At 32.2% G+C, this 12,401-nt stretch overlaps 1 protein-coding gene across 1 annotated transcript; it reads right to left on the bottom strand.

Moving 5' to 3' along the window:
* Positions 1-8,129: 8,129 nt before the first annotated feature.
* On the bottom strand, positions 8,130-10,254 carry LOC105780293 (bidirectional sugar transporter SWEET15). Its single transcript, XM_012604534.2, has 6 exons — positions 10,083-10,254; positions 9,554-9,590; positions 9,247-9,457; positions 9,009-9,170; positions 8,812-8,931; positions 8,130-8,699 (listed from the first exon to the last, which is right to left on the bottom strand). The coding sequence occupies exons 1-6, from the start codon at positions 10,132-10,134 to the stop codon at positions 8,412-8,414; spliced, it is 870 nt and encodes a 289-aa protein (XP_012459988.1). The 5' UTR covers positions 10,135-10,254; the 3' UTR covers positions 8,130-8,411.
* Between the last annotated feature and the right edge of the window lie 2,147 nt (positions 10,255-12,401).

Here is a 12,401-nt window from a genome sequence, read left to right as displayed (position 1 = left end):
ATCGAAATCAGCTTGGTTGGATGACATCTTTTATCTATATAAAAACATAATTCAATTTGAGTCAGGAGATATCACACTATCACAGATTATATAATGGCATGTATTTCTAAACTCCATACATGCTATGTTTAGTCCAAGAACCGACTAAACCTTACTCTGATACTGTAACACCCTTAACCCATATCCGTCGCCGAATTAGAGTTACGAGGCATTACCGAACAAACGCAACCATTTTTTTTAAAACCAAACTGATCACAAACATAGAAATTAAACCATATTCACATGGCTAATTATATTATACAATCCAAATCTAACCAAAATCATACTCAAACCTATACATGCCTTAAGATCAAGTTCAAACTGTTAACAAAATACCAAAAGAAGTCGATAGTGTGATAGACTATGCTGACGATCCCCGAGCTCGTAACGCGTCTCTAAAATCTATAAACAAATAAACAAAAACAATCAAAGTAAGCTTCTATAGCTCAGTAAGTTTATAGCATATCCAAAATACATATAAACGATCATTTGTATTATCATTATATACCTAAAAATCAAGTTATATACATAATCATTAATCGCAAATATAAATTCCAAATATACTTATCATTGCATTTCATTGAATGCATGCTTATGATCTTTCATATACATATGTCAAAAGCAAATAATTATACTTATCAATCACGTGTGCCGAATGCACATATATATATACCTTAATTCACATATGCCGAACGCATAGATATATATACTCACCAGACACAAAGATTCGAGCTTTTATATGCTCATCAAAAACATAGCAACAGATGTTCATATATTAATCCAATACAAATAACCAAATCATATACATATATATTCAATGTATACAATCACTTAATTTAAACAGATTCAACGGCACATAACCTGCTAAACTTATAGCATGATTCAGATCACCGGCACGTAGCCTGCTAGGTTTATAACCTGATTCAAATCACCGGCACGTAGCCTGCTAGGTTTATAACCTGATTCAGATCACCGACGTAGCCTGCTAGGTTTATAACCTGATTCAGATCACCGGCACGTAGCCTGCTAGACTTAAAGTCTGAAAAATTCACCGACATTAAGCTCACGCTAGGCGCTTAGCCCGAAAATCTCAATTTCACGATACAAGAATGATTTCTCGTATATTTTTTTAATAGCAACACACGTTCATAACATTTATATATAATTCACAATCTCAACTCTATCCCAAGAAAATTTGTAGTCCATGTTCAAATCATACAAGTATTTAAAATTTATACTTTTAATTCAATGCAAATCTTAAACATATATATACATATACATTCAACCATGTATGTCAATATGTAATTCCATACTTAATTTCAATACAAGAAATTATACCTATACATATATATATATATACATAACTATATAGTCGAATCTCACACTTATGCATATATATATCATTCATACTCAACTAATTTTCAATACATATACTTTTAATTTTAGCTCATCAAATATACAATAGATGTACATTTATATATATATATATATATGTACATATTCGAACTTCATTTATGCAGATATATATATAACACTTATACTTAAAATTCATTACAAGAACATATACATATATGTAAGCATGCTTATTCAAATATAGCATATACATATAAATTAAAATTCACATATACATATCTATTCAAAATTTCTCATACAATCATGGGTTACATAACTTTAAATAAATCCAAGAGTTTATACATATATATACCTACATATATATATTACACCATATATATATATATATATATATATATATATATATATATTATACATTCCTTCAATTAAAATCAAGAATTTATACCTATGCAACATTCATACTTTAACTAATTTCAATAACTTTTATATATATATATATATATATATATATATATATATATATATATATTCTAGCATTATATATATATACATGCTTATTCGAATATCAACTATACTCTTATACATTTCTTACCTTTATTTCAACCCATAAATTTATACAAGATTATACTTGTATATTCGAACATGATATATATGTAATTATCATCCATACTTCAAAATTTATTTAATCAATATACTTTTAATTATATCTCAACACAAAATACAATTAGTATACATGTATAAATATTAACTTAATAACTTTTAATTGCTAATAGACTTACCTCGGATATCAGCGGACACGATCGACTATTCGATTACTTTCGTTTTTCCCCGATCCAAATCTGTTTTCTTCGTTTCTTGATCTAGCATAATCAAATTTAACCTTTTTAATTCATCAAAACATTCAATTAAGTCCAAAAATACATAAATGGGAAAATTACCATTTTACCCCTAACATTTTACACTTTTTGCAATTTAGTCCTTTTTGCACAAAACACAAAATACACAAATTTTGCCCACACTAATCTAGGGCCTAATGTTCCTTGTCTTCATACAATTCCACACATTTCATTTATTTCACATTTTAGTCTCTAAAAATATTATTTTTGTAATTTAACCCTAATTACTCAATTTCACCAAAATTCCAATACAAAACATATTAATCTAAAACATATCTTTCATTATTCATTATCAAACATCACAAAACACAATTATTCATCAATGGCATAGCTCAAAATATTCATCAAAATCAAAAATTCAAGCATGGGTCGATAGTACTCAAGCAACGATCTCAAAAACATAAAATCATCAAAACCGAACAAAATTCATACCTTAATCCAAGCTTGAAAGTGCGAATTTTTCCAAAGCTTTAAACCCTTATTTTCTCTCTTAGTTTCGGTGAAAAGATAAAGAACATGTTTTAAATTTGTTATATTTAACATATAATAACCATAATAATTAATTTACTTAATTAACCTTTGTTAAAATATAATGTATAACACATATTATAAGGTCATTCTTGACCATTGCCATCCACTCACTTAATGGTGGACTAATTGCTTCTTAAATCCTCCAAATTATAAAGACAACAACAAATAGACACTTTCATATTTAACCATTAAATTTTTATTTTACGCGATTTAATCCTTTTATTTAATCGGACACTCAAACAACAAAATTAAAACACGAAAATTTCACACAATCAAATGCACACAAAATAAACACACAAAATAATATTAAAATATTTTTTTGACTCGGACTTGTGGTCCCGAAACCACTATGTCCGATTAGAGTCGAAATTGGGCTGTTACAGATACCACTAAATGTAACACCTCTAACCCGTCTGTCACCGGATTAGGGTTATAAGAGCATTACCGAACAATCAAAACAACGTTTAACATCAAATAATCTCTATAAAATCATTTAACATTAATTAAATAAACCTCATTAAAAACCAATCAAACATATGCATTTGGGCCCTAAATGGAGCCTTCGAGGCCCTAAAAATAATTTAGACACAATTCGAGACTAATTTGTAACAAATCAAAACATTTGGGAAAAAGTTACAAAATTTGAAAAAAATGGGTCACACGGCTGTGTGACATAGCTCAGGCCGTGTAACAATCGAATAAAAGGGACACACGCCCGTGTCCTAACCTGTGTCTCAACCTGTGTAACTCACTGAGTTGGCTCACACGATCGTGTCGCAGGCCATGTGCTATATGGTGTAAGTCTCTGACTTGTGACACATGGTCATGTCGCAACCCATGTCCCAGGTCGTGTGATCCATATTTTGACCCTAAAAACATGCCATTTCAAGGCCAAAACAAACCTAATCAACCATCCCATTTGTGCACACCTTCAATAGACCTAAGAATTGTTCAAACACTCATACATATTTCAAACATCCTATTTCTTCTAATTAATATGTCATTCAAATACACCACATTTATACCAAAACATCATTAATCAAATCAAAGCATTATAGCCACATTTCAAGCACAAAACCTAGTTCCTTTAATTACCAAATGACATCAAATATAGCCATTCACATACCATCATAGACATACTAAAAGGATCATAGATTACACATGACTAAAAATGGCCAAAATGGCCTAACTTGTCAAGGCATTAAAGTCCATCAACCAAACATGAACATTAAAAGCAAACACATATCAAATTGACCATTACATATTTAAGAACTACCATTACAAAAAGGTCTTATACATGTCATTTATAACCTTGGTCAAAACACTCAAAAACTACCGAATTGGTTATTGGTTAGTGTGATAGATCTCCGACAAGCTTCCAACCGAACATGCTTCTGATAATCTACGAAACAAAGGAAAGTAATTATGTAAGCAACTAGTGCTTAGTAAGCTCGTATAAACTCAAACATAACTTACCATTTCTTTAGCACAATTAATAGAATAAGCATAATATCATTACAAAGACTATAAGCTTAGTAAGTTCATCCACGATACATGTGAGTTCCATCATATCATAAGTAGATTTCATATACACATCATTTAACTCATCAACCTTTTAATAAGATCATGAACCATTTCAATTGTATACATACCATGTCATTTCCTTTACTTACCCATTGAACCATTTAAAATCACATTGGATACTCAGGAATGCTCACACATAATGTGTCTTTCCATATAACCGTAACATTTCCTTTTCAATAGTGCTCACACAAGCTGTGGGTCAGAATGTTAGCTACACGATGCTGCTCACACAAGCTGTGGAGAACCCGCAACAAATGTAAGACCTTAGCCATCGGTAGGACATTCAAGACCAGCACCCGAAACATGAAATACCTAATGACATGTCATTCATATCCTAAGAATTCTTAAGGTTCAAATGGGATACGTTATCCGTCAATTACTTAAAGCATCGATATACATGTATTTTCAAGTCAATTTATAACTAACACAATATAACCAATAATCAAATCAAACTATCATTAATAAGACCATAATCTATATGAACTTACCTCGATAACTATAGTCATAGAAGCAGAGTTGAAAACTAATCCGAAACTTTCGTCTTTCCCCGATTTAAATCTAGTTGTTGTTTATCTTAATCGAAATAGATAATTTCATTTAATTAAGTACTTCAAGTATTCAATTCAATCAATAATGCATATTTATGTAAAACTATAAAATTACCCCTAATATTTTAACTTTTCATAATTTAGTCCTTAAGCTCATAACTTGAATATTAATCATTTTAACCTAAATCCATATTAACCAATGCTACAAAGGACCTTGGAACAACCCATGATTACCAACAGTTCACAATAAAACCCATGGATTTACACTTTCAACAATTTAATCCCTATTTCAAAATTCATCAAAAATCACTTAACAAAACAAGTTTGTTTAACAACCAAGATTAATAATCTATCAAATAAATTCAAAGCATACTAAAAAAACAACCATGGGAAGTCCATCAACATTTAATATTTTTGCAAATTAACTGTCAGGTTAGCTAGACTAAGCTAAAACGAGCTTAAAAACATAAAAATAAATAAAAACGGCCAAAAATTACATACCATGCATGTGAAATAAGCCTTGGCCGAACCTAGCTCCTCCTTTGCTATGTTTTTTGGTTGAAAACAAGAAAAATAAAGGTTGAAGATGGCTACTTTTGTTTTATTTGATTAGTTTATGTTATTTATTTTCATAATTACTAATTTGTCTTTTAAAAACTATTAAAATTTCATTAAAACCTATCCATAAACATCCACTAACTTGTAACATGATATATTTACTATCTAAGTTTCTTAGATTTCCTTTCCATATCCAATTAGCCCTTTTAACTAATAGAAACCCACTTTTGCAACCTTTACGATTTAGTCCTTTTTACCTAATTAACCATTTAAACTTCAAAATTTCTTAACGAAACTTTAATACGACCCTAATATAATTCCATAAACTTTAAATAAACATTAAAAATATAACTCACTCATCAGAATTGTGGTTCTGAAACCACTACTTCCGATACCAATGAAAACAAGTTGTTACACAATTGCTAAGAAATAAGCCACGCTAGTGAAAGAGTGACAAGATAGTGGGCATTGCTTCACTACCAAATATGAATAACAGAAAAGACACAGAACATAAGAATGTTGTTTTTGCAGTTCAGTTTCCTTAGGTCTGTGGAGGCTAGCTAAGTGAGAAATACCCACCCTATTCAACAATAACAACAAGTGATCCTAACCTATCACACCCCGTGATAATTTTTCTCACCTTTGTACTTTGAAAACTCAATACTTGCACCATTAAATTCACCCCTTGTGAGCTCAACAAGTAAAACTACAACTGCAAGGTTTTACTATCAAAATGCAGTCATGCAATAATATTCCTCACAAAAATATATTAGGTGCTTAATTCTCTTTATATATTCACCTATACAAGTATAGTCTCTCGATATAAAAACTATTTCGAGACTTGCTTACACATGAAAGTCTATCTCAGTCCTTCTAATACAACAATAAGATAAGTTAGATACATTATAATACTAATAATTAAAGTAAATATGGACTCTTGGCAGCTCAGCAGATAAAGTTTCAATCCAATCCAATGTCCACGATCCAAAGGATTGACTTGGGTAATCGATCTAATCCAATTTCTAATATATGATTCCCCAAGTGATATGATCTTCCATAATGGGCTAGATATCATCCAAATACTCATCATAGCCTATATAAGTCATTCAATAAATTGCCAACTCTTCAAATATCGAAACTATCTTTGCACATTTTTGGTTGCCAGAGAGTGGGCACTTTCTTGGCACCAAATTATCAGTTTCATATTTTTTTAACAATAATGGTACATGGTTGGCGGGTTTTGGTCATCATATTAGTATTTTCTCAATTATTGAAACTAAACTTTAGGGTGCACAGAAGGTCTAATACAAGCTTGGTAGCTACGTACAACTAATGCTATTATCGAAATGGATAGTCTTGTGGTTGTTCATCTAGTGAAAGATGAGCTAGCAACCTACTCCAATACAATGTCGAGAGACATTAACAATATGATAAAATGGAGTTGGGAAATCAAAGCCACGCATGTGTATAGGGAAAGGAACAAGGTAGCAAATGTTATGGCAAACCTTGCTTTAACTAGCTCATTGGGTCACCATCTTTTTTTGTGCAGCCTCCAAATTGTTCATGATGACTGGCAAGGAGTAGCTACGCTCAATATGGTGTTGTTGTGGCTTACTTTTGTTTCTCTTTATTTACCAAATAAATAAACAAATGATACTCTTGGTCCTTATACTGTTTGTGTATTTGAGATTTAGTCTCTTTACTCTTTTGATTTAACAATTAAAGTTCAATTGATAAAACAATCAAAAGACCGTGGTCTAATTGAATTATGTGGCATTTTAATCTTAAAAATTACTCATATCATCAATTTAAAATTATATGAAAACTGTAAAGTAAAAGTAAAATTTCAATTTTCACCCAACTTCTCTTAAATAAAGCCAGAAAAAAAACCTTATAACCCTAGATTCAAACTAGAAACCTACTTTTTATTTGCTTATTGACCTTCCATAGGTGTAATACTAGCAGCATGAGTAAGTATTTTATTTTAGAAATACATATAATCTAATTTAACAAAAAAATTAAATAGTAACATCAATTCAACTTCAATTACTAAATAAAAAAATAGTAAAACAACTAAATTAGAGAAAATATAAATAAAGGAAGCTAAAAATCAATTATGGTGCGATAAAATGCTCATTACTATGAGCAACATCCATCATAGATGTCTAGGCCCAAGTCTTATAAATAGGCGTTTAGAGCAGTTAGAAATAATGTTCAACATGATATTGACTAATGCTTTATTTAGTTAATGATAAAAATTAAAATATTACATTGTAAGATTTCGAAATTACAAATATGTATGATTGGTTAAATGTGAAATGGAAAATAAAAATACATGAATTTATGAATATGGAGATGCTGTTTGGAACACGTAAGGGAGAGAGAGAGAGAGGGAGCATCACAAAAATCTGCCAACAAAATCATATTTCTTCAAACCAGCCAACTGGAAAAAGGAAAAGATGTTTCCCCATCTTACGTTTCTTAATGAAACAATATATGGGGTCCGTCCTCCTCCCTTCCTAACCCCATATGCATACATACCTTATTGCATCCAGCTGTGTCTTGTTATACCTAGCTTGCTTGCTATACATATGGACGTCAAATTTTATGAGCTAAAAACTGGGGAAAAGGAGTCGTTGTATTTCAAAATAAATAAACTACATTTCCTGGATCAATGACGTACATGATTATTCAACATGGTTAAAAACTGAAATACAATATTATTCATCTATAACATATTATATATGTAGTCATGTTCTTTTACTAGGTCCTGGCTCGTTTCTTCCTTTGCACAAAGGCTCAGGAGGTGTATGGTGGTGGGGTTTCAGGCCAGGCATCCATGGCATATCAGAGCTGGATCTTAATTTCTCAACAAATCATAGAACTCTTGTGTTGTGTCGATTCAGACTGGACTTTCATTCGAGTCTTCCATTTTCACATCAGTTTGTTTATCAGGCTCCCCTGTGGGTTCATTGTTTTTATTATCTTCTTCCTTTGTATCATCAGTGTGAATATCCAAAACTACGGGGTGAACTTCAGAGGCACCTAATGTGGTAAGGACGACATTGATGCTTTTCATTTGTTCAGCTGGTAGCTTCTTTTCCTCTATGTTAACCTTTTCACTGTGTCTGTAAATGGCGTAGAGAAGCATCTGGAGCATCCCCAAGATGAAGCCTAGTACATTAGGGAGCTGTCAAATCAAATCACAAACAACAACAAAAAAGAATCAATCTATTTGTGGCTTCAAGTGAAAGTGAAGGGCGAAATAATAAATAAATGGTGTCCCACAATATTGAACTTACAGCTACACAGAGGTCCTTAATAAATAGTCCATAAGCAAACCACATTACTGCACTCAATGTGAGGAAAAATGATAAGGTGAAAGGCATGAACTCAACGCTCTTTGTTCGTATAACTCGTGCCTGCATGGAGAACATAATTAGAAATTAAAGAAACTTAACTAGTTAATTAATCCGCAATTAGAAAACGGGATACTCACCATAATGTTTAAGGGTGCTGCAAAGACGGATACAGAGATGGCAACACAAATCCAGCCAAGAACTTGGACGCGAATCGAGCTTTTCAGCAGAAAGTGTGTGAGGATGAGAATGAAAGAGAAGAGCCCCAGGTTCATTGATATAAAAAGTTTCATAGCCGACATCTGCCAATTTCCATACGTGAATACCATGTGAATAATTATTTTAATATTTAATATATAGAGAGAGAGAAGTACTCACCCTGCTATTCTTTGAAGCATAAGCCAAGAACATAGATATATAAATAGTCTCAACAACACATCCAAAAGCGTTGATGGTGATCAGAAGGAAAGCACCCTTTTTAATCAACGCGTAATACAGCCATAGCATGCAACTGAACAATGCAACCTGGTATGGCAGTGACTGGAAACTCTCAGTCGATTTCTTTTTGTAAATCCGACAGAATGTTGGCCTGCAATTATTATTCATATTAATAAGAAAGGGTTATTCACGTTATTATTCGTCACCCTTGATATATATCGGTCATTTAAGAGCCATTGATGCTTACACTGGTGCCAGAAATACGAGGACTGAGATGATGTTACCTGCAATCAATTGAAAACAACTTCATTGGTTATTTATAAAGTTTTTTAATTCACTGTTCAACTTTAAAAGAAAATTAAAAATCTTGTAAAGAAGCATTCATGCATATACATAGGTACTGTATGGTTGGGGGAGGTGGATCAGTATCATTTAGGTGACAACACTAAATTTTTGAAAGCGAAATAATTTATTCTACTTTTTTGTTAAACAGAAAAACTACAAATAACCAAACATTAATCAATGTACTATTAGGTAATAAAAATTGGAGCCACTTCTAACAAAGACACTTGTTTGATATATGTACCAAACCAAAATAATGAAGAACCTAAACCAGACCCTAGCGTGTAATATGAAACTGAAATAACTTGCAACACAAGGGAACCCTGAAACTGTCTCTGTATGACCATCACACCAATATGCAAAGAGTTATGAAATGAAAGAGAAGGAGGAAGAAAAAAGGAAGCTAGCTTGTGAGCATCCTAGTAGTATATTACCTAATATACCAAAAACAACAGCCAGGGAATGGTGATCCGCCAATACTGCCATCTCTCTTGTGTTTTGTTTTTTTGAGAGGGAGAGAGGAACCCTAGCTGCTATTTTCTCACACACACTCTCTAGCTTAGAGGCTTTTGCTCATGAGGGGTTGAAAGGAAGGGGTGAGAGAGGGGGGATTTATATACGAGGGGAGAAGGTGGAGGATGGTAAATTGGTGATGTAAGCTTTATTATTCCTTTTTGTGTATGCGCATTTAACTCCTTTTTTATTGTATGACAAGTGCAAATGCTTAGCACAAAAATCAAAATTTTTTTGAACCCCCTCTTAATTTATTTTTAACCAAATTAACCCACGTGGCTCATTAGTCGCATCTCCAGTTTTCCAACCTAATTGACTTCGTATCTACAAATCATTTTCTGTATTTTTCACTCCAGCATTAATGTTCCTTCTTAATTCCATGAAATATCTTCCTTCAATGTACTTAATAAAAAAAATTTCATTGAAACATAATGCGATAAACAGTACAATCATAAATTTGGGTTAATGTATAATATAATATCTTTATTTTAAAAACAAGATGTAGTGATAAATCCATGCAATTTTGGTCAAATATTGTAGAATAAAAAAGAGAGAGAGAGAGACGTGTTTTTCACTTGGAAGTTAAAATTTAAAAATGTGAGAAAAGGGAAGACCCACGCGCCAAGAACAAGGGTGGTGGGGCAAATTCATTTACGTTACACACACATACACCGCAAAGGTGTCTATCCAAAAGCCTCAATTCTCGTGAAGCTTTCAAAAACCGTTTCCCTCTCCCTTCTATTTTGTTTCTTTGGCCACCCATATTTTATTTGTTTTTTTCTTCAGCATAATATCAGATTTAGTCCTTAATATTCATATATTTTTCTAATTCAGTCCTTATTTTTCTTAAATTAGATTTGACCCTCAATTTTAAAAAGAAAAAAGATTAAATTTTTAAATATAACAACGTGTATAAATTTTTTAAACTTAAAAAGAGTAAAGAGTAGACACCCTATTACGCGTCAGCCCTAAAAATCCTCTCTGAAAAAATAAATTTTTTGTTTGATTGATTGCGTTGCAGTTGTGTTGAGAGCAGCAAAGTTTTCGTGTGGCAAATGAGAATCTTGACTTTTTTCTCCTTCAAGTCTTCTTTTTTAATTTTGCCTTGCAGTTATATGAGGAAAAGGACAAAAAAGTACATATGATCTCTGCCAACAAATAATACTAATAATGAAATAATTGGGGGACGAATTAATTTGTCAGGGAATGCTAGGTGGGCATAGCTCGGCTTGCTCTACGTTAACGTATGTCTATCAAACAAGCATTCCCTTCTAATTCTTCTTTCATTCATATATGATTTTGGTTTGATGCATCACAATGCTCTATCACATTCACCCAACTTGCAAATCATTTGGGGGTACCCCACTCCCCATTGCCTTACCAAATTACTCTCCTATTCATTTTGATGACAAAATCAACATTTCTTTCTTTCTTTTTCTCCTTATAAATATGGAAGGAGTATAGGGAGTAGGAGCATAATTAAGCCTTTATTTTTTTAGCCCTTGCTTGGCATCACTCCCTTTTTTTTTCTTGTCTTTTTGGTTGTTGAGATTGAAAAAGCAGTGGGAATCAAATGAAATGAATCGTATTTTTGAGTGCTTAATATCATCATTAAAATCTTTTAACTCCCTCAAATGGACTTTCTAGCAATGAAATCGTTGGAAGTGATTTAAAGCTACAACGCACCATCGTTTTCATTTGGCTAATAATCATACTCATGATTAATATGGGAACAGATACAACACTCCTCTCGCTCTTCATCTCAATCGTAAGGTTCATGGCGGCCTGCCACCTGCTGGCTGACTAGCCACCTTAATTTAGCAACCAAATTATTGCCATTTTAAAAAAAAAAAAAAAAAAAACGAAGAAGAAATTTGTGGAGAGTTCTAAAAATTGAACGTATATGCAAAACGACTGGTAGATATTAAACGTGAGGTTTCTCCCATTCATATTTATCACCAATATCCAAAGTAATTGCTTGATATCAGCTCAACACAAAGGACACGCCATTTGCATTATTTATTAATTTGTTTTGGATCTAGAAATAGACATTGACATTCCCATTCCTCCTATAATTGAACTAAGAGTGGGAGATATTATCATGTTATTATTGTATATGAATGATCTAACCAACTGGTGTTTGAAAGACCCATTTTGGTGGAGGATCATGGCATGGGGAACTTGTGGCTGCTTTGCCTTGGTTCACTAAGGTCGAGCCAGTTCAGCTTATAATTATTGGC

This window comes from Gossypium raimondii, chromosome 4 (assembly GCF_025698545.1).
Source record: "Gossypium raimondii isolate GPD5lz chromosome 4, ASM2569854v1, whole genome shotgun sequence".
Lineage (NCBI taxonomy): Eukaryota > Viridiplantae > Streptophyta > Magnoliopsida > Malvales > Malvaceae > Gossypium > Gossypium raimondii.
This window is presented reverse-complemented; position numbering and strand designations above follow the sequence as displayed.

What these genes read in the sequence shown, in the direction of transcription:
- LOC105780293 (XM_012604534.2), bottom strand. Translation starts at nt 10,134, where the DNA reads ATGGCAGTATTGGCGGATCACCATTCCCTGGCTGTTGTTTTTGGTATA. An exon ending in CTCGTATTTCTGGCACCAGT is followed by an intron (nt 9,458 to 9,553) that starts GTAAGCATCAAT and finishes TAATAATTGCAG; the next exon opens with GCCAACATTCTGTCGGATTT. An exon ending in ATGCTTCAAAGAATAGCAGG is followed by an intron (nt 9,171 to 9,246) that starts GTGAGTACTTCT and finishes GGAAATTGGCAG; the next exon opens with ATGTCGGCTATGAAACTTTT.